We start from the raw sequence: 23,323 nt of genomic DNA, 5'->3' as shown, positions 1-23,323 counted from the left end.
CTTGAACACGCTTAACATTTCTGGTGTAACAGAATCAGTAGCAATTCTCACTCTGTTGAGTAGTTCTAGTGCAGTAAAATACACTTCATTTTTAAAATGTCCCCAAAGAAAAAAATCCAACGGAGTTAAATCAGGCGATCGAGCCGGCCAATAAACATGTCCACCTCGACCAGTCCAACGATTGCCAAAATTTTCATTCAACCACCTTCGAACTAGAACAGCAAAATGAATAAGAACGCCATCCAGTTGAAACCACATGTTTATTCGTAAAGCTAGTGGCAATTCATCCAACTGATCTTCTAGTTCATTATTAAAAAAATGTAATAAATGTTGATGGTTCATACGATTTGGTATAACAAAAGGTCCAATTAGTCTATTGCCAATTATGCCTGCCCACAAATTGATTCTAAATTTACGCTGATGCCTGATACTTCCAAAAACGTGCGGATTTTCGATTGCCCAATAATGATTGTTATGCATATTAAAAATTCCTTCCCGTGTAAATGTTGCTTCATCAGACCAAAGAATTTGATTAATAAAGTAATCATTGTGCTGCAGAAGCCACTGACAATATTGTACACGAGGTTCATAATCCCCTTCTTCTAATGCATGGACTCTTGTGTAGTGATAACCAGACTACTGTTCACTCCAAATACTCTTGATATACCACGAATACTTTGGCCAGGAAAATTCTCAACATGTTCCAAAATAGCTTCTTCTAGTTCGGGCGTTCTTGTACTTCTAGGACAACCAATTTCATATCGTGGACGTATTTGTCCTGTTTCCCTTAGACAACGATCTAGTCTTTGAGGGTAAAGTTCTGCATATTCTCTACTTGCAGCGGTAAAATTTCCATTACAACCGCCCAACACTGCGTACATGTCACAATATTCACCCACAGAATACAACATTTTGACAATTTAAATAACACTTATCAAATGTCAAAAAATTTTACGATAAAAGTGGTCCACTCAAATGTTTAGGTAAAATTATTTTTACACATTACATAGCAACGCAAAAATACCTTGCCACACTAATTTAAGAAGATCTCTCATTGGTCAGACTTATTGATGTGTAGTTCGAAAACTACATTAATGAACACAATTTTTAAAGCAAAATTTTTGTGTAAAGAATTCAAGGAAACATTTTATGAGAAGTTAGTGCGCACCTTTTGGGACACCCTATATTTCGGTCAATATTTAATGTATTTGTTAAAGAAACTTTCATTTTTCGCAGAATTTTACGCTAAATCTAAATCCGTGCACGTCAACAAATAAGTGAGTTATGGCCGATTAAAATCTCCGGGTGTCGTCAAAAAGCTAAAATTTTGAAGGTCGTTATACAGGTCTATCAGAACTAGCGGATCAAAATGAAACGATGTATTCACAATCTTCTGGGAATAATTGGAAAAATGTTTAAAAAAATCCATTTTTAATAGTGATCAGAAAATGAACAATTTAAACTAACCAATCGTGTTGCTGATGCTAAGTTACCTGAAAATTAGCTTTTCTTGCTTTATTTGTATCTATGGATGCATCTTAAATATTTTTGCATTGTTGTTACACTGACGTAATTTTTTAGGTGACGTCTTCTCATAAAAATTGACAAGTTTATTTTGAGACCAACAAAATGAAATAATAAACTCAAACTTAAAATTAACAGAATCCGAAAAACAAATTAGTAAATAAATACAGAAATAACAAGAATGAATGAATTAGCGGTATAAATTTGAATAAATAGGTAAATAGTTTTTAAAGTAAATGTTCAAAATTTCTTCCTTCTACTTGAATGCACAGAGCAGCTCTTCTCACTAGACTTGCCCTAGCATTCATTACTGACCATTTCAGCTGTTATTGAAGCAAATGCTTCTTGAATGCGGTTTCTTAACACCTTAATATTTTCAGGCATATTTCGGTACACCAAATTCTTGACGTGTCCCCAAAGGATTTTTCCTTTTTTTTTAGATTTTTAGATTTTTATCTAAGGGCGTAAAGTCTGGCGACCTGGGGGGCCAACGTCTTGGGCCTCCGCGGCCTATCCATGCATTAGGAAATCTAACATCTAAATGGTTTCTAGTTACATTTGCAAAATGTGCTGGGCATCCATCATGTTGGAACCAAATATTATTAATGTCAACATTTCTTAATCTTTGTAGAGGAATATTGTCTAGCAGCATGTCAACTAAAAAATTTGTATAAATTTGGCTGTTGAGTCTGGCGGGAAATTCGTACGGGCCAACCTGAAAGAATGTGATGTTTTATAATTGCGTATAACTTGTTCTCAAAACAATTTACTATGGCGTTTCCAAAAATTCCACCCCAAAGATTGACAGATCATCGTTCCTGGGGATTACTTTGCCTGAAGACGTGCGGATTATCTCGCCCCCAAACATGAAAATTTCTTTGATTAAAAAATCCATTATTAAAATTACAATTTTTTACAAACACCAAATTTTTACAAAAAATGCTGACGCGCGTTTCGATAGCAATGCTATCATCATCAAAGCAATGATTAAACTAAATAATAATTAATATTAAATTGAACAAAATAATTTTAATAATTAATTTAATAATATATTTTAAATGTAAAGATTGTGATCAGAAATATATTGGGCAAACAAGAAGGTCAATTTTAAAAAGGTTCAAAGAGCATCATCAAGCTCATCTCAAATTTGGACGGTTTGAAAAATCAAGCGTTGCCCAACATGTTTTTGACAATGACCACCACATTGATGAAAGTTGTCTTCGTTTAATTAAAAATGTAAATAATTGTAAATTTCTAGACATTTATGAAAGTCTAGAAATATTTAGGAACAAAAATGTAATAATGAACTTAGACAACGGCCCCGACTCCTCCTCCCTCTACTCGCTTGTACCTGCGCCAAAGGGTGCGCGTCGACAAGCTTTTAGTATATAAGGACGAATTATTTGTTAGTTTTTAGTTTAATCATCGCTCTGATAATGATAGCATTGCTATCGAAACGCGCGTCAGCATTTTTTGTAAAAATTTGGTGTTTGGAAAAAATTGTAATTTTAATAATTTGTCAACACCAATAATTGATCCAATAAATTTTCTTTAAAAAATCCATCTTTTTGAAAGCAAGATTCGTCTGTAAATATTACGTTTTTGACGAAGTTCTCATTTGCTTCATGTTCCCGCAGAAGCCAAGTACAAAACTCCACTCTTAGAGGATAATCTTCCGGCGTAAGACATTGCACTTTAGTATAATGAAATGGGTGCATTCGTTCGTCTTTAAGAATACGTTGAACAGAAGAGGTGGACATTTCAAGATTTCTGGCCACAATACTAATGCTCGTTTCAGGTTCCTCTTTAAAAATCTCAATAACCGCTTCCTCGTTTTCCACGGTTCTCACAGTTCTTGGGGCACAACCTCCCTTCTGCATACTTTTAAATTACCAGATTCTCTTCCTCTCTGTACTAATCTTAAAATAACATTTAGGCTAGGCTGTTCCCTATTTGAAAAACGAAGTGCGTATTCCTGGACAGTAGCTGTTGCACTGCGATTACACTCTCCATATAACAAGACCATATCAAAGTATTCTTTGGGAGTAAACATAATTAATTATTAAATACAATGAAACCACAAATCAACGTTTGGAATGACTTTCTAATTGTCAGAAATACTTTGTTATGACATAACAGTCAATTATTTTTTGCAACAATTAAATATGTTTCTAGGGTTAAAAATATATGTTTTAAGCAGAGATTTGGGAATTAATAGATGGGGGGACATAGTCAAAAGTCTTAGAAACATATCTACGACTAGCTATACAACTTTCGTCCTTGTCTGTTGCACGCATTCACTGGACGCAATGTATACCTATCTCTCTCGCCAGGATGGAGAGTTTTTGATTGGCTAATTTTAAAATTTGACAACAGATTGACAACAATCATAATGTGTGACAGTTCAAAGCAAAATGAGTAATCCAACGTACTGTAACACAACAAGTTCTCTCAGCACCCGACGTCGCGTACTACAGACGACAGAAAGTGAGTTCAAAGAGGAATTTTTGGCTCAAGACGCATTTGAACAAATTTGTGCGAGAATTGTCGAAACAGATTTTGTAATAAGTGTAGATTAGATGTGGTACAAATAGGGGCTAACTAGTGAAATAAAAATCAATGGAATATTACAACTGGCATGTTTCTGAACTAAATCGTCGTCTGTGGAGAAATTGAGAAGCAAAATATGAAAATTAACCACAGACTACAAAGTGCAAAGAAAGTGAATTATTGTGTGATTAGCAGATGATTTATAATTGAAACGGAAGTCACTAAACATACGGAGAGGAAGAAAAACATGGATTTTGACGAAGAGAGAGAGAGAAAAGATCAAGATTCAATTGAAAGAAATATCCTAGTTAATAAAAATCCAAGGTGTACCTAACTAAATTAGATGAATGGAGAAATGTTTAAAGTATTGAAGAAAAATACATGAAAGCAGTAAAAAAATACATTAAAAAGGGACAAATAGATTGTTGAGAACATCAAAAGAATATGAAGCTCAGAATTGGTTAACAAAATAATAGACAGCTCTAACGACAAGTAAGAACAGAAAGAAGAACACGCTAGGAAACCTGTGACATTGTAGCAAATAAGATTCTGTTTAAGATTTGGACAGAGGCAAAAAAGTTGACAATGAGTAGAAAGAAGTGAGTAAAAGAATATCGTGGCAGATCGAGAGAAGACTGCGCTTTTTTCTTACACTCGGACGAGGAACAAAATCAAATTGATGTAAATAGTGGCAAATACATCTTAAAAGAGACTTTCTGCATTTTCTTCTTTAGAAGTCTGGGTCTAATGTAAAGTTTTCTATGTTCTTACAATTAATCTAGGCTGTTTGAATTAGCTTCTCCATTTTGCCAGGTTTCTGGTGTCAGACTAGAAAAGTGTTGTAGTCACACGTTGGTAATTTTGATTTTGTCATTAGTGTTTGACCTTAAACCTATTAAAAACTATGTTATGCACACTGAGAATTGTATCAATATCGTTTAATTGTGGAGCTATAAATGATCGGTTTTACCGCATTCATATTGTGAGAGTCTCCACTTGATGAAGAAGAGCTTCGGCCTATTAAGGAATGAAAGTTTCAACATTAAAAGACAGCAAAACGAAATCAAACTAGTGATGAAAGAACCTTGTCACAAAATTTAGCAACATACAAGAGAAATAACGTCTAAAACCTTTAAATTCACAAAACTTTGCATTCAAAGTTCTTTACTGACATTAGCTATGACAATTTGGATTTGCCATTTGAAATTCGAGTAACGATATACGTCATGATCTGTGATTGGTTCCATCCTGACGAGAGAGACAAAACTGCATAAGCGTATCAGCGATAGGAATCAGTGCAATAGGTAGAGACGGAAATAAAAATTCTTGTTGCACATGTTTTGTGTAACGTATGTCCAAATTTCCATATGGTAACCGGATCTATTATTTTCCAAATCTCTGGTTTTAAGGTAATTTTACATCTACAACACGATTGGTCAATTAAAACCGTTCTTATTTTAAAATCCAACAAAGATGGATTTTTTTAAACAATTTTCTCTTAATCTACACAAGATCAATTATCCATGGGATGATTTTGATCCGCCAGTTCTGATAGACCCTGTATATAGCACGTTGCATGGAATTGAAGTGCAAAAACATAGAACTACTTTATTACTCAAAATATTATAAAACATACATTGTAAAAATATGTTTTGTAACAATTAGTTTTAGTTATTAAAAATATACAAAGAGACAACAGTTAAGATTACAAAAAAAGAACTTCTTGGATTAGACCCAACTCTGCAAGCTTTTGGATCAAACGCAGTTCGATCAGTTGCATTGAACTGAAAAATAAAATCAGATTCCAAACCATCACACTCAATTTGAAGCAACTGGATATTGCAATTCTCGGAGCAAAAATCGTGCGAAATGTAAATTAGCGGATTATCAACCACACCAACAAGTGCAAAATTATGATTATCAAAAACTCCACGTGGTAACATTCCGATTTGATTGCTAGTCAGATCCAGTTCAAATGAACTATTCAATGGAACACCATCAAAAGCACGACTATCAATCGCTGATATTTTGTTACAAATAAAACTTAAAACATTTTTTTTGCTTTGGAGGAAAGCGAAAACGCCTTCTTGGAGAAGCTTTATCTGATTTGAGGATACACTGAGATACTGCAAAATTGGTAAATTGACAAAAGCTTCCGGATTTAACATCACAAGTTTGTTTTTGGAAAGCTCAAGTTCAATCAGCTTGGTCAAGTTAACAAAAGCTCCTTCTTCTAGAACTCTTATTTTATTCTCTTCTAAGTCAATTTTAGTCAGTTTAAGGTCACGAAATGTGTTTCTTCTGATCGTACTAATATCATTGAGTTGTATTGTCAGAATGTTTTTGATATGTTTGAATTTTTCCGACAAGCATTCAATTTCCAGTTCTTTAATTTGACAATTTTCTATATAAATGCTGGAAATCTGAGTAGTATTAAAAATGTTGCAACACAGTTTGGGTAGAGTTTGGTCTCGAATGGCAAAATGTGTAAAGTTTGGAGCAACATTTACGATTTTTGATTCCCAAACTGTCTTTGTCTTCCCGTCGTTGGAAACTGCTGAGAAATCGATAAGGATGTCGTTACAACAGAAATGGTGTTGAAATGTGCTGCAGATAATTAATACCAGTAGACTGAACGAGGCCATTGTGGCACCAACTCACCGTAAGAATGATGAAAATTTTCTTGGAAATGCAAGGAATTGATTTGTAATTAAATGTTCTTTTGTGCAACGCGTGGAGAATATTATCGAATGTCGTGTTATGTGATATTTTTCTCTATGGTCTGTGTCCTCGGCTTATTTTTTGTCTACATTTTAAAAGTTGTTTAGTTCTTGAAGTCAGTCGTTAGATTTTTTAAAATTCTTCTAAACTGTTTTTAGAGTTTGAAAATTCTGATCCTCAAAAACTGAAATTAAATTAAAAAATTGAGGAAGAATTTCTTAATAGTTATTTATTATACAAGACGATAAAGGACCACTTTAACCATCGATTGAAGATAGTTAATACACGAGATGGTTAAAGATCCTTTATTGTCGTGTATAATACACAATTTTTTTCTATAGCAGCTTTTAAAGAAAAACTAATTTAAATTTATTAATTAAAAAAATATACCCAATGTTGGTTGTTACGGAACTGTTGCTGTAAACAAATTTTTCATTTTGAAAAATCCCGAAAACTACCATGTGCGAGATTGAATTAGAACTCCCTGCAGACGTAGAGAAAGAAACTGCAACTGCTGTAATTAAGCTGTTGCCCGAAAAATCTCGCCTAATATACGAAAAAGAATACAACACTTTTCAAAGATGGAGAAGTGAAAAAAGTATTAGTGGTGTTAACGAAAAAGTGCTCCTTGCACATTTTTCTCAAAAGTCGAAAAAAGTCAAACCTTCAAGTTTATGGTGTTATTACTCAATGCTAAAAAGCACATTGTTGGTAAATGAAAACTGCGACATTTCAAGGTAAGATGTTTTTAAAATAGTGTCAACATAATGTCATAATAACTTTCAGATATTGCAAACTAATTTCACTACTAAAGAAGCAAAGTGAAGGCTAAAAGCCCAAGAAATCCAAGATCTTTGAGCCAAATGAGAATATTAAATTCTTGGTAGATGCGTCAGATGATGACTATTTATTAGCAAAGGTAGTAGATTTATTGGATAGGATAAAATGTAAAATTGGGTTTTAACTTACAGGTTGTTGCTGTAATGGCTTTGCACGGGGCTTGCAGATCAGATGAATTGTACAAGTTACAAGTTTCCAACATTGAGGATCGACAGTCAGTAATTATTGTTTCACTTATTGACACTAAAACCAAGAAAGATCGGTCGTTTTGTGTAACCGATAAGGAGTTAGTTTTTTGGAAATCGTACGAAAATATTCAAGCTTGCGTCCTAAAAACGTTCCTCACAAATTCTTCGTCAACTACAGACAGAAAACGTGTAAAAAGTGACAAATTCAGACACGACTTCGTCATCTGTAGAGATAACCCACGACGAAATATTAAACGTCTGAGGAAACAAGAATTGCACCATTAATGTTACTATTACTTTAAATTATTGTAAAAATTATAGCTATTAAGACAACTAGTGTTTTACAGAGAGTTTAAAAATCGAGTTCGTAGTTAAAATCCGAACGAGCGGAGCGAGCGAGGATTTTATAGAACGAGATTTTTTCTAACACTAATGCTTGTTTTATGAAAAATCTTCTTTGATTGAAAAATTCTTAGTTGTAGCAACATGTGTCAAAGTGTGGTGGGTAAAGGGTGCGGTGGTAGGTTTTCTATACTAACAGTAAACAAATTGTGAAAAAAACAATTTGCATCGATTAAAATGTGCGAAAGTGTTCCTCAAAAAATTAAGGAAAAAGTGTATCATTCATTTCATGACTGGAAAAATAAAAATGGCATCACGGAAGTAACGGAAAATGTTATTTTGACATTCCTGGATATGAGGGTAATAGAAATGGAACATTTTTGAAAAACTAACACATTTACTTTTTAGCCGCAAAAGTTGTCACCTCATTGTGGCCAGAGTATTCCATGCTCAAAGCTACACTAAAAGCCAAAGACAACATACAAATTGACAAGTTTGGTGCTGTTATTCCGTTATTAAAAAATTTAAATGTTGGTTATTGCAGTAAAAAGTCCAAGGTCTTGACACAAGAGGAAATTAGAACATTTTTACAACAAGCGGATAAAGGGGAATATTTATTTGTCAAAGTAAGGAATAAATTATACTTAGACATAAATTTTATGAAATTTTTCAGGTTGCACTGATCTTCGGAGTTGCTGGAGCCTGTAGAAAAGCCGAATTGGCCGCTATGGAATTCAATGACGTACATGATTGTGGTGACACAATAAATGTCATTATTCCGGATTCTAAAACCCATAAGGAACGACGATTCACCATTGTTAGTGAAGGTTTTGGGGTTAATCCCATCGAATTATATATTCGTTATATTATACAGGGTCCGGCAACACTTGTGTCCACCCCCAAAATCGTCTTTAATTTTAACGAGAAAATTTTGAAATTTTGCATACGCTCACAGTTGACAAAGCTCTAGAAGCTAACGCAAAAATTTGTTTTTTATCACTCATAGTTTTGGCGTCGCGACGCCTTAGAAATCTAATTTTTAGGTAATTGTGAAGTTTTGTGATATCAACCCCCAATTTAATTTTTTTTCAATATAAATGTGTTAAAAATATCTCAGTTGTTATTTTAAATTTTATGCAAATTGTCTTCAAAATTTGAGAAAAAAATGCTGTTTTATCAAGTTAGTTTCCAATTTAATTACGTCAAAATTGGGAACTACGTTTACACCCATCTGTCAACATCTTGTGTCACAAATGACATCTATCCTTTGGCTCGCTTTAGATTGTAACAAAAGTCTTACTTGGTGAAATTGTGGCTTTATCAATGTTAATTAATGATTTCTGGTGTCCATAAAGTGCAACATGCCCGTGTTAATCAAAATTAACTTTTATAAGAGTGAATGAAGTGACTTGTGAAATTTTGGTGTAAACGTAGTTTGCCGCTGCGCTGTCATAATTTTGAAAACTAACTTGATAAAACAGCGTTTTTTTCGCAAATTTTAAACACAATTTGCATTAGATTTAAAATAAAAACTCAGATGTTTGTATCACAGTTATGTTGAAAAAAAATTTAATTCGCGAATATTTCCGCAAAAACTCAAAAATTTCTAAAAATTATACTTCTTAGGCGTCGCGACGCCAACCAAACCGTGATAAAAAATAAATTTTTGCGTCAGCTTCTAGAGCTTTGTCAACTATGAGCATATGCAAATTTTCAAAATTGTAACTTTAAAATTAAAGACGATTTTGGGGGTGGACACAAGTGTTGCCGGACCCTGTATATATTATATATATATATTATATATATATATATTATATATATATTACAAGACTTTTCTTACATTAATAAGGGAAAGTGCAGCTGCCAATGTGTGGGAATCAACACCTTTGGGGAATTCCTAAGAAAATCGCAACATGTCTTAAACTAGAAAATCCATCGAGTTACACTGGGCATTGTTTTCGCCGCACTTCGGCAACTCTTTTTGTTAATGCTGGTTTATTATTCAGAATATACAGGGTCCGGCAACACTTGTGTCCACCCCCAAAATCGTCTTTAATTTTAAAGATAAAATTTTGAAAATTTGCATACGCTCATAGTTGACAAAGCTCTAGAAGCTGACGTAAAAATTTGTTTTTTTTATCACGGTTTGGTTGGCGTCGCGACGCCTAAGAAGTATAATTTTTAGCGATTTTTGAGTTTTTGCGGAAATATACGCGAATTCAATTTTATTTCAACATAACTGTGGTACAAATATCTGAGTTTTTATTTTAAATCTAATGCAAATTGTGTTTAAAATTTGCGAAAAAAACGTTGCTTTATCAAGTTAGTTTTCAAAATTATGACAGTGCAGCGGCAATCTACGTTTACACCAAAATTTCACAAGTCACTTCACTCACTTTTATAAAGGTTAATTTTGATTACCACGGGCATGTTGCACTTTATGGACACCAGAAATCGTTAATTAACATCGACAAAGTGACAATTTCACCAAGTAACACTTTTGTTACAATCTAAAGCGAGCCAAAGAATAGATGTCATTTGTGACACAAGATGTTGACAGATGGGTGTAAACGTAGTTCCCAATTTTGACATAATAAAATTAGAAACTAACTTGATAAAACAGCATTTTTTCCTCAAATTTTGAAGACAATTTGCATTGAATCTAAAATAATAACTCAGATATTTTTAACATATTTATATTGAAAAAAAATTAAATTAGGGGTTGATATCACAAACCCTCACAATTACCTAACAATTACATTTTTAAGGCGTCGCGACGCCAAAACTATCAGTGATAAAAACAATTTTTTACGTCAGCTTCTAGAGCTTTGTCAACTGTGAGCGTATGCAAATTTTTAAAATTTTATCTTTAAAATTAAAGACGATTTTGGGGGTGGACACAAGTGTTGCCGGACCCTGTATAATAAAATTTACAATGTAGGGGGAGATATTACGTCCTTGAAGAGACATGGAGGATGGGAATCTGCAAAAGTAGTGTTTGAGGAAGTATAAGGGGTAGAGGGTAGATGAAATGAGGTAATCAACCGCTCTCGATGAATGTTATTTTAACACTATATTCTCACTATTCAACAATAATTTACATACTATTTGGCCTACTTATTTACAATTATTTCTACACATTAAACTATATTTTGCTGAGTGGACAAATGAAACTGTTAAGGTGGCAATGATGCCTTAACATCTTTCCGGGACGAGAAAAGATAGATCTGCCGGAGTGTTGTTGAGCTCCTTGTCGCCGGAAGACGAAAGTGGTTGCATCTCGACTTCGTCGATGACTGAGCACACTCCGCTGGTTGGCTGTGGGACGCGAGGGCTAGGCACCGGGCACCGTGGACTTTGGTCTGCCTGACGACGGCGGAGTCGCTCCCCTGTGTAACGAAGCAGTCTCGTACAACTAAAGAAAAGAACAATTATTAAAATGACAAGGACTACTACTGTAAGTAGGCTTGTCAAAACGGCGTGATGAGTAATCTTGGTCTAATGAACGTTCTTGAGATCTTCGTCAATTGCCTCCTCCGCTGACTCTAAGGACTGAAGATCGTCGGACGGTCTGATGACCTTATCCTGGATTGGAGTGATCGACGCTGGCTTTGACGATCCTTCAATCTTCGCCCAATCTACCGGAATGGTCTTGGTAAATGCGGCGACTACTGATATGCCTTCCATTCTTCGAGGTGTTAATGTCATCTTCTTCGTGACCACGATGCAGTTTTGTGATATTGTCAGGATCCCAGTTTGGTTTAAATATACGTTCTGGCGATTGCCATTGCAAGTAATTGCAATTCTAGCCACTCCGGGCAAGATAAACAACCAGGAGTTACTCGTGTAAAGTTGTTTCCAGATATTCGAAGACAATTTTTTACGGCTAATGGGACAAGAATGATTGTTGCCTGTATCATACAGTGCATCAATGATGCACTGTGGACTGTTCTCAATGTTAAGCACATTAGATGGAGAAACGATGAACGATCCATTTTTAATTTTGGTAGCAACATTTAGCTCATTTTCGTTGACTTCAAAATAACGCTGCGTATTGTAGTCAATCGCAATCAGATCCTTGTCAATATCTAATGTCCAGTAAAAAGATTTTTGAATTTTATAGGGAATAGGGATGACCTTAATTAACAGAAATTCTGTAATTTCTGCCATTGGAAAATAACCGAAAAGATGAATAGAATTGTTACTGTGAACAATTTGGGTTTTCAAAATCGGAAAAGGAAGAATGTTGATGTGTGCAGGTAATTTTTCTGCTGCTTTGGAGATGATTACTGAAATCTGAGCTGGAGATATAAACTCATATAAGTTCGAATAATTGAAATGCATATTTAGGAGATTTTTATAATGGGCGATTAAGTCATTTAAATATCCAAGAATAATTTGATATGTACTGAGAAGATGAATATTAAGCTTGTAATGATCTACGTTGCTATACCAATATTGCATCTTGTTTATGTCCGTCAGACCCTCGTTTAATCTTTTCTGAAACTGGTTCAATTTTTTGTAGATTCTGTCTTCCGTATGATTAAATTTGGATAAAGCTTGCAACATAAACTTCGTTTGATGACTGGACGCATGTATAAGTTCTCGCTGATTTTTGTCAAGCTCATCAATTTCTCGGTAAACTTCGTCATTTACCCCAAAAATTGAAGTAAGCATGTTGCCCAAAATCCCCCTCTTTTCTCTTTCTAGAATTTCATTTTTTAGTCCGAGTCTAATCCACTCCAACTCTCGCTGCTTCTCTTGCAATTCAACAATCAGTGGTTTACAATTGATGTGATCAGCTGATAACTGTGAACTTTTGTTGCAAAACAATTCCATTTGTTGTATCATCGCGTTTGCTGTATCTGTGTCATTCATAATTGCAGACTTGTTGAATTTTATGTCGATTCTGAAAGTTCCTCGTTCAATGCGAGCGTGTCCGACGTGCTCAATGAAAATTCCTGGTTTTGGATATTCAATGTTGAAAAGTTGGGATGCTGCCGATTTCCTCAGACTCAAGATGAAAAGGACAGTTATAATCGCCATTTTCCAACACGATCGCGCTCGATTTTTGGACGTTCGACCAATTGATTTTCTGTTTTGCGTGAGTTGATCTGTTGAGATTTCTTCAGATGTTGGCAAATAAATCAGTTTGTGGACAGGTCGATTCAGATTCGTCCCACCTGATTTCATAACTGTCACAACTCGTGTTGTGCCCTCATCATCCGGGTGGATCTCGATAACTCTTGCAAGCGGCCAGTTGCTTGCACTGATCATATTGTCATCTTTGATGATGACAACGTCGTTGGGTTTTAAGTTTGGTTGCAATATTTTTCATTTATAACGTTGCTGGAGTTGATGCAAGTATTCTTGGTGCCAAATTTTCCAAAAATCCTGTTTCATTTTTTGAATTAACTTCCATCTATTGTTCAGATTTTGATCAATTTCTTCTGGAATAATTGAATGAGGTGAAAGGAGCTCTCTTCCAATCATGAAGTGTCCTGGGGTAAGGACATGAATGTCGTTGATGTCATCCGTTAACGTACAGAGTGGACGTGAGTTCAGACAGGCCTCTATCTGACTACATAGTGTGGCGAGCTCTTCGTAGGTTAAAGTAGAGTCGCCTATTACTCTTTTTAGATGAAATTTTGTTGATTTCACCCCTGCTTCCCACAAGCCGCCAAAGTGGGGTGAGGATGGAGGGATGAAATGCCAATGTATTGCCATTGTCGTTGATTCATCTTGGATTTGAGCCGATTGAGAAATTCCTGTAGCTTCTTTGATGAGTGAATTTGTTCCAATAAATGTGGATCCATTGTCGCTGTAGAGGTGCAGACATGTGCCTCTACGAGCTACAAATCGGCGAAGAGCTGCTAAAAATGCTTCAGATGTCATGTCACTGACGATCTCAATGTGTATTGCCTTGGTGGATAAGCAGATAAATATCGCAATGTAGCCCTTGTAAGATTTGTATCCCCGACCTTTGCTTGCGCGTACTTTAATTGGTCCGGCGTAATCTAATCCTGTGTGTAAGAATGCTGAGTTTGCAGTAACGCGAGAAGTCGGCAGATGACCCATTAATTGCTCGCTGGTTGTAGCTTTAAATCGTATACATCGAACGCAATTATTTATCGTTCCTTTGACAGCCTTTTTGCCATTCAAAATCCAATACTTTCTCCTTACGTAGGCTAACGTCTCCTGATTCCCACCATGCAATGTCATTCGGTGAGCTTCCTTGATGATTAGCCTTGACAGATGTGATTTTGCAGACAAAATTATGGGATGTTTCTCGGCATAGGAGAGAAGAGAATGTTTTAGTCGTCCACCAACGCGAAGTATTCCTTCATCGTCGATGAAGGGGTGGAGACTTGACAGTTTACTTTGTTTTTCGACTTGTTTAAATTTGTAAAGTTGCTGAATCTCTTTTTCGAAGTTCAAAAGTTGTTGTTGCTTAATCACTTGCTTTTCTGCCAATTGCATTTCTTTCATCGACAGGTGTGCTGAAAAATTTGATGACTTGGATCGGCAGCGGTTAATAAACCTTTTGCAATATCCTATCACGCGAACTAGTTTCAAGAATGTCGAAAATCTTGCAATTAGCGAATTTTCTTCAGTGCCGTTGGCGGAGATTATGCAAGACGTCACCTGAATCTTTTTTGTTTCTAGCTCTGTAGAAATGACTGATGGTGTCTTGGGATATTCTGAAGTCTGGAGCCAGGTTGGACCATTCCACCAAATAAAATGTTCTTTCATTTTATGTGGGTCAATTCCTCTTGACATTGCGTCAGCGGGATTTTGTTCTGTCCTGATATGACCCCAGCTTGACGTAGGTAAATTCTGCTTAATTTCATTTACGCGATTTGCAACAAATGGTTTCCACCTATTTTGATCTCCTTTTATCCATGCTAGTACGATCATGGAATCGGTCCATGAAAATATTGATACAATTTTCACGTTCACGGCGTTGATTGTTCTTTGGGTAAGTTTTGATAAGAGAACCGCAGCACACAGTTCTAATCTTGGTAATGTGGTTTTGTTTTTTGCTGGTGCAACGTTTGTTAAAGTAATAGTTGGTTGTCCTGATTGTGTAACTGTTTTGATATATACTGCTGCGCCGTACGCTTTTTCAGAGGCGTCACAGAATCCATGTACTTCGATGTGCTGACCTGATTCATATTTTGCCCATCTTGGCAACATGATGCTTTCTAAAAGCGGTAGTTGATTTTGGAATTTTGTCCATTTTTCGTGAACATCTTGCGGAATTTGCTGATCCCAGGACAACTGCTTTAGCCATAATTCTTGAATCAGCAGTTTAGCTTTAACGATCACTGGTGCTAACCAGCCGACTGGGTCGAAAACCTTTGCAGTGTCTGACAAAATAGAACGTTTTGTCGCGTTTTCGGACGGAGATGCATTTACTTTAAATCTGATGGTATCATCCGATGGGGCCCAAAAGATTCCAAGAGTCTTCTTTATGCCGTCTTGGCTGATTTCAATTAAGCTGCTGTCTTGAAGTTTTTCTGGAAGCGATTCAATGAGCTTAACGCTATTGCTGGACCATTTTCTTAAATTAAAATGCGCCGATGCGAACATATTAATTAATTCTTGTTGAAGTTGAATTGCTTCATCTTCGGTATTTGCACCACTTAATAAATCGTCAACATAAAAGTCTCGCAAAGTGACTTCAGAAGCATTTGGGAAATTGTCTTTTTCTTCTTGGGCTAGTGTGTGCAATGTTTTGATTGCCAAATAAGGCGCGGACTTTGTGCCGTACGTGACTGTGGTCAGTTTGTACTCCCTGACTGGCTCTTTTGACGAAAATCTCCACAGAATTCTATGAAAATCTTGGTCATCTTCAGATATCTGTATCTGTCTATACATTTTTTCTATGTCTGCAGTGAATGCTATTTTGTGGAATCTTCATCTCACAATGATATCACTGAGTTCTTGTTGTGTAAGCGTGGGCCTGCTAGCATGATGTCGTTTAAACTTCTGGAATTTGTCGTTTTGCACGATGCATCAAAAACTACACGGAGTTTTGTTGTCATCTCGGATTACGGCTTGATGAGGTATGTAATATCTCCCCTGACCTTCCTCACTTTTTTCCAAGCGTTTCATATGACCCAATTCTAGGTATTCACGCATAAATTCCTTGTAGTTAAACGCGAGCTCATCACTTTTGGCAAAACGTTTTTCCAATTGTTGAAATCTAGCCATTGCTCGTGGCCTAGATTCGCCTAAACTTATGTCTTTGTCATCTTCAAACGGAATTTTGACTGTGTACTTCCCGTCTCGACCACGAATGATGGTTTTCGCAAAATGACCTTTGCAAAGTTTGTCGGCAGGAGATAATGCTTTGTTGGAGGTAGGTACTTCTTCTAATTCCCAAAATTTGGAAATTTGTTGTAATTCGTCTGATTGCGCAACCATTGTAACGATGTTTAAATTTTTGCTGACATTGGTAGTGTTGCCAAAGAAAATCCAACCAAATTCGGTGTTTTGTCCTAACAATTTGTCGGTTTTCTTGATACCTTCCAAAATCATTTCTTTGTAGTCTTTTGCGCCTAAAATGATGTCTATTGGACCAGGTCTGTGGAATGTTGGATCGGCGAAAATGCAGTTTTTCTCCGTAATCTCTACATCTATTGTTTTATCAGGCAAACTTCTAGTCAATTTTGGAAGAACAAGTAGGTCGGTTGTTAATACAAACTCACTCGGAACTCTTGGCTTGCAAGCGACGGCAAGTTTGAATCTGCAATTCATTGTTTTTTCTCCTCCGATTCCGCTAATTTCTGCTGAAGCTTTTTGTTTAGGTAAATTGAGCAGGTTCGCTGCTTCTTCCGTAATGAATGACGCTTGTGATCCAGGGTCAATTAAAGCTCGCATTAATTCAAATGAATTAGAAAAATTTTGGACCTTGATAAGTGCAGTTGCGAGAAGAACTGTGTCCTCGATTTCGACTAAGTGATTGGAAACATTGGAAGAAGACGGTTTTCGCGAATTTTAAGACTTTTGCCACGTATTGGGCTTGGTCTGATTTTGACTTTGACACGTGGTTGTTTTTGAAGGAGAGTTTTGTGCAAAGTCTCGATGCAACAACGTATGATGATTTTTATGGCAAAGATGACATGTATAATTTGAAGGACATTTGGAAGAAGAATCATGTCCAAGACAATTTAGACATAATTTTAACTCCTTTGCAGAGTTAAATCTTTGGAAAACTGACAATGATTTGAACTTTGGACACTGATAGATCTGATGCGATAAATTACAGTACTTACAGTTATGAAGCTTTGAGACGTTGACATCCTTCATACTACGGTTGGAAGTGGTGTTCTCTCCAAGGGATTCCAGAGCTTGAAACCTCTTCATGATGAACGACATCAGGTTATCTAGTGGCTGAATTTCTAGTGGATTTTCGATAGATGACTCGTACAATTCTGCAGTCTTCGCGTCTAGCTTCTTCATCAGGATTACCGTTAGGATTAGATCCCAATGAGTCACAATAACTTTTAAGGCTTTTAAGGCACCCAGGCACTCAGATGTGGTGTTGTAGACATTTTTCAAATCTTCAATTGAATTTGGACGAATTGAATGCATGTCTAAGATGTTTGAAATCAGCTTTGTTGCAATGATCCTCTTGTTGTCAAATCGACCAGTCAGTGATTTCCAGGCTTCATCATAATTACTCTCACTGATCTGGAAATGTTGGATCATTTTACCTGCTTCATCTTTCACATAAGTCTTGAGATACTGCATTTTTTCAATTCGACTTATGTTAGAATTGTTATGAATCGCTTTGGTAAATAGATCTTTAAATGTGATCCACTCTTCATATTTTCCGGTGAAAATGGGGATTTTCAGTTGCGGGAGTTTAACATTGGTTGGAGATTGGTCACTTTTCCTGATGCGAAGGCTGAGTTCTCTTAACACTTCGCTGTAGAATTGCTTAACTCGAGCAAATTCGTTATTGATGAAATATGAGTCGGTCATCTCGGTCTCGTTGACTCTCAGAGTTATGTGAATGTTGTTTATCGACTCGAACTGTTTTTGATGTCTTCTAGATTCTCCTCGGCATCATTGATAGAGATTCCGGATGAAGATTTTAGTTGTTCTCGAATCAGAGATATTTGGTCTAACAAATCCCTTATTCTAATTTTTTGTTCCTTCATTAACTTGAATTCTTGATTCAAGGGACTTGCAGTTTGCTGTTTTTGATTGAGCACTTCGCTTCGTTTTTGGGCAATGTATTGAGCTGCCTCTATGTAAGTGTCTTTTATCAATTCGTGCACGTTATTCTTAAAATAATCCTGGTGCACAGTTGGTTTGAGCACTGTCATAAGAAGCTCCAATTTATCGTGGTTACGACTTACTTTGTCCCAGAGTTTTTCTATTTTATCTTGACGCTCGTCTAGATATTCTGTAGTCTTACGTGCACTGGAGTCTTTCTTCATGTTGGTAAGGACCTTTTTTATTGATTCGTACAGCTCTTCTTGGGCCTTGACAAATTCGTTGAATGTATCCATGACTGTTACTGCACTTCACAATTTGGAAACGATGGTTGAATTGTTGAAACTGTTGTGGTTGGATTTGTCCACACACTGGTTATTTTTGGCACTTGGGCGCGAAGATAACTTGAAGGATGCGCGACGGCGACGGACGACGAACGGCCCGTTTGACCCGACACGTGAAATTTCTTAAGCGTTTGGTTACTTAAGTTAACAACTGATACTTCCACTGATGGAGTATACACTTTCGGTACTGAAGACGCGAAAGTTCGTGAGACGCGACGCGACGAGTTTTACACGACACGGAAAAATTGAACACAAATTTGCAAAGAATGCAAAGGAAAAGGGACGTCGACTTGTGGACGCTGGTATTTTTTTTTTTTTTTTAGGCTTGAAGGACCATGTTTGAGGAAGTATAAGGGGTAGAGGGTAGATGAAATGAGGTAATCAACCGCTCTCGATGAATGTTATTTTAACATTATATTCTCACTATTCAACAATAATTTACATACTATTTGGCCTACTTATTTACAATTATTTCTACACATTAAACTATATTTTGCTGAGTGGACAAATGAAACTGTTAAGGTGGCAATGATGCCTTAACAAGTAGCAGAATCTTATATTGAAGAGTCGCTGGGAGAAAGATTAAAGATAGCTAGACAAGTTTTTGGGAATGGAACATCTGATACTACGAGCGCCATTGGGAATGAAGTAGTCGAAGTAGAAGAATATGCTGGAAGATAGTTTAACAATGAAACGGCTATTACAAGAGCAACTGTGAATGAAATATTTGCAGAAGAAGCTGAAAACACATAAACGATGTTACGGGAGAAATGTGCTAGTTCTAACAACGTCGGTCAAAATTTCAATTACTGTACTTTTAACTTTTATGAAAAATGTAAGCAAAATGAATAAAGTGAATTTTTGAATCGTATTTTATAACTCTATAAGATACGTTGCCATTGACGACGTACTTTATAAAAAAAGCGTATTTTAAGAGCTATATAAAGGGTGAGTTCTTATGCACCATAGAAACAGTATAACATATTACTGTTAGAAAAAATAAATAAAATTTAAAACACTTTATCTACCCTTCATGTTAAAGTAGCACTTTATCTTCTCTTGATGTTAAAACGCAAGTTAGCCTTGCATTTTTTGAGAAATAAAGCACACTTTAAAAGCTACTATACAGGGTGTTAGGTAATGTTACGGCCATAGACTAATGGGTAATTAAAGAATGCAAACTGTCTCGGAATCCGCAATTAATTTTATTTTTCTCGTTTTAGTTAAAAAGCTACTAGGCTTTAAAGTTGACCAATAGAATGGCTTCAAATAGTTTTTCAATTTTACAGAAATCCAAGTAGCTTTCGGGCCAAACGAATAATTTGTCACTTTCCCGTCACATTTGAAGTTTTAAATTAGTGGCGTCAATAAAAGGGAGAAACAATAACGCAATTTTATTCAAAAAACATACAAAAAAGGAACACTACAATAGATATTCAAAATGGCCACCATCTTGTTGAACACATAATTGTAAACGACGCAACAATGTTTCCTTTATTGTACCCAACACATTTTCGTTTTGACGAACTTGATTTGTAAAGTCCACAAAAATGGAACAAGTACGCCACTGATAAAAAATTAAAACTGTCAGTTTGACATTAAAGAAAAATTTCCTTCAGTAACTCTGATTCAAGTTTTGTAACCTTATGCAAATTGTTCCCTGATTGGTCACATTCAAAGCCTTCCAGCTCTTAAACGGTTCAAGAAAACCCGAAAAAAACTTCGAAACATTACTTTTCACGGCTGCCTCCATCACCCCTTTTTCTATGGCCGTAACGTTACCTAACACCCTGTAGAAAAAAAATATTTTTTATCATTCTTGCATCATAATCCTAAATTAAAACACCAAAAGCAAGCAAAAAAGAGTCTTTAAAACACTAAAGCTTTAAAGTTGTCTAGGAAACAAAAAATAGTGAAATGTCAAGACCAATTTTTATTTATAATATAAATGAACATGAAAATTGCAATTACTATTGTTTGAATTAAAGCCCGCCGTTTTAAGCTGGTTACTGTTGTTTGTGGCTTCTAATTCATAACTAGTAGAAGCGTTTTTATTTTCATTCTTCTGTTGGAAGTCCATAGCTCTTGATGAAGTTGATTTAGCAACCGATGTGTTCAGAACACCAGCAATGCGTTTGGAAACAACTATTTTGTTTGAAGTGGATTCTTCAATATAGCCACTAGCCACACTCAAAGATTTCCATCCCACCTGACGTTTCAACTTATCGATGCTCATACCACTGTTTGCCATAATCGTATGAAGTTTGTCGGAAAGCATGACCAGTATATTTCTCAGCGTCGGGTAGATTCAGTATTAATCGCAGTTCAATCTGCATGTTCTGCTAGTTTTTTAATCTCTTCACTTATTTTCTGAACGGATTTTTACAAACGTGAAAAAATGTGCTTAACAACGTAAACAAACAATTGCTAACCGTCTCTACGAAAACGGTTTTACAAACAACCTTTGACGTGTCGTGCTCTTAAACTCGTCGTACGTGTTTTAAAGGCTTGTTTATAAACTTCTATTATAATATACTATTTTTCTAACACGAATATGTTATACTGTTTCTATGGTGCATAAGAACTTACCCTTTATATTGCTCTTAAAATACGCTTTTTTTTATAAAGTACGTCGTCAATGGCAACGTATCTTATAGAGTTATAAAATAGGATTCAAGAATTTACTTTATTCATTTTGCTTACATTTTTCATAAAAGTTAAAAGAACAGTAATTGAAATTTTGACCGACGTTGTTAGAACTAGCACATTTCTCCCGTAACATCGTTAATGTGTTTTCAGCTTCTTCTGCAAATACTTCATTCACAGTTGCTCTTGGAATAGCCGTTTCATTCTTAAACTTTCTTCCAGCATATTCTTCTACTTCGACTACTTCATTCCCAATGGCGCTCGTAGTATTAGATGTTCCATGCCCAAAAACTTGTCTAGCTATCTTTAATCTTTTTCCCAGCGACTCTTCAATATAAGATTCTGCTACTTTTGCAGATTCCCATCCTCCATGTCTCTTCAAGGACGTAATATCTCCCCCTACATTGTAAATTTTATTATATATTCTGAATAATAAACTGACTACTCACCAGCCCAGTGTAACTCGATGGATTTTCTAGTTTAAGATATGTTGCGATTTTCTTCCCCAAAGGTGTTGATTCCCACACATTAGCAGCTGCACTTTCCCTTATTGTAATGTAAGAAAAATCTTGTAGGTGATTTTCTTGGGTGCAAAACAATATAACGTCTATATAATTCGATGGGATTAACCCCAAAACCTTCACTAACAATGGTGAATCGTCGTTCCTTATGGGTTTTAGAATCCGGAATAATGATATTTATTGTGTCACCACAATCATGTACGTCACTGAATTCCATAGCGGCCAATTCGGCTTTTCTACAGGCTCCAGCAACTCCGAAGATCAGTGCAACCTGAAAAATTTCATAAAATTTATGTCTAAGTATAATTTATTCCTTACTTTGACAAATAAATATTTCCCTTTATCCGCTTGTTGTAAAAATGTTCTAATTTCCTCTTGTGTCAAGACCTTTTTACTTTGTTACTTTGTGTCAAGACTTTTTACTGCGATAACCAACATTTAAATTTTTTAAGAAAGGAATAACAGCACCAAACTTGTCAATTTGTATGTTGTCTTTGGCTTTTAGTGTAGCCTTGAGCATTGAATACTCTGGCCACAATGAGGCTGGTGACAACTTTTGCGACTAAAAAGTAAATGTGTTAGTTTTTCAAAAATGTTCCATTTCTATTTACGCATTTACCCTCATATCCAGGAATCTTAAAATGACATCTTCCGTTACTTCCGTGATGCCATTCTTATTTTTCCAGTCATGAAATGAATGATACACTTTCTCGTAGGCGGGTTTTGATTTTGCAGGTAACAAATTGCCCCGTAATTCTTTACCTTTTTCCTTAATTTTTTAAGGAACACTCTCGCACATTTTAACCGATGCAAATTGTTTTTTTCACAATTTGTTTACTGTTACTATAGGAAACCTACCACCGCACCCTTTACCCACCACACTTTGACACATTTTGCTACAATTACGAATTTTTTAATCAAAGAAAATTTTTCATAAAACAAGCATTAGTGTTAGAAAAAATCTTGAAGACAACTCGTGTTTTATAGTTAAAAAATCTCGTTCTATAAAACTTCTAACTACGAACTCGATTTTCAAACTCTCTATAAAACACTAGTTGTCTTAATAGCTATAAAATCCGAAAAATAAAAAATAGTCATAATATTAAAATACCATATGAGCAAAAAAACTTTAGATAAAGGATGGCTGTCTACAAATTTTTGTTTTGGAAACGTATGTCGGCTTTTGTTGTCATACCCAATCATATGTGCTTGAATGTTTGATGTCTTCGGCCCTTTGAATTTTTTGTTCTGCCAGAACCATTGCTACGATGCACGCTCCCGATTTCTTCAAATAACTGCACACCAATCCATACCATAATAAAATAATCACCATCCAAAGATGCCATGCCGAGAACTGTCAAATTTTGACGGCTTAGTTTAGACAATCAACGACAAATTCATTTGTTTTTCATGGCCT

At 35.7% G+C, this 23,323-nt stretch overlaps 4 protein-coding genes across 4 annotated transcripts; 1 reads left to right on the top strand and 3 right to left on the bottom strand.

The window, feature by feature from the left end:
* Positions 1–8,309: 8,309 nt before the first annotated feature.
* Positions 8,310–10,066, top strand: LOC148165747 (uncharacterized). Its single transcript, XM_088049674.1, has 5 exons — positions 8,310–8,343; positions 8,414–8,440; positions 8,574–8,791; positions 8,839–9,040; positions 10,026–10,066. The coding sequence occupies exons 1-5, from the start codon at positions 8,310–8,312 to the stop codon at positions 10,064–10,066; spliced, it is 522 nt and encodes a 173-aa protein (XP_087905800.1).
* A 3,433-nt stretch (positions 10,067–13,499) lies between these two features.
* LOC148165746 (uncharacterized) lies at positions 13,500–17,051 on the bottom strand. The gene is made up of 3 exons (XM_088049673.1): positions 16,265–17,051; positions 16,095–16,191; positions 13,500–16,038 (listed from the first exon to the last, which is right to left on the bottom strand). The coding sequence occupies exons 1-3, from the start codon at positions 17,049–17,051 to the stop codon at positions 13,500–13,502; spliced, it is 3,423 nt and encodes a 1,140-aa protein (XP_087905799.1).
* A 117-nt stretch (positions 17,052–17,168) lies between these two features.
* Positions 17,169–18,158, bottom strand: LOC148165745 (uncharacterized). Its single transcript, XM_088049672.1, has one exon. The coding sequence runs from the start codon at positions 18,156–18,158 to the stop codon at positions 17,169–17,171; it is 990 nt and encodes a 329-aa protein (XP_087905798.1).
* Positions 18,159–21,429: 3,271 nt separating this feature from the next.
* Positions 21,430–22,705, bottom strand: LOC148165744 (uncharacterized). The gene is given in 8 exon segments (XM_088049670.1): positions 21,430–21,437; positions 21,485–21,784; positions 21,835–21,860; positions 21,927–22,177; positions 22,225–22,317; positions 22,319–22,468; positions 22,526–22,668; positions 22,702–22,705. Coding segments are annotated over 8 exon segments (975 nt in total).
* Positions 22,706–23,323: the final 618 nt, after the last annotated feature.

Source organism: Gnatocerus cornutus, unplaced genomic scaffold, assembly GCF_029298725.1.
Source record: "Gnatocerus cornutus isolate USDA-ARS CGAHR unplaced genomic scaffold, icGnaCorn1.1 ctg00000226.1, whole genome shotgun sequence".
Taxonomy (NCBI): domain Eukaryota; kingdom Metazoa; phylum Arthropoda; class Insecta; order Coleoptera; family Tenebrionidae; genus Gnatocerus; species Gnatocerus cornutus.
The sequence above is the reverse complement of the archived record's forward strand: the minus strand, read 5'-3'. Positions and strand labels throughout refer to the sequence as shown.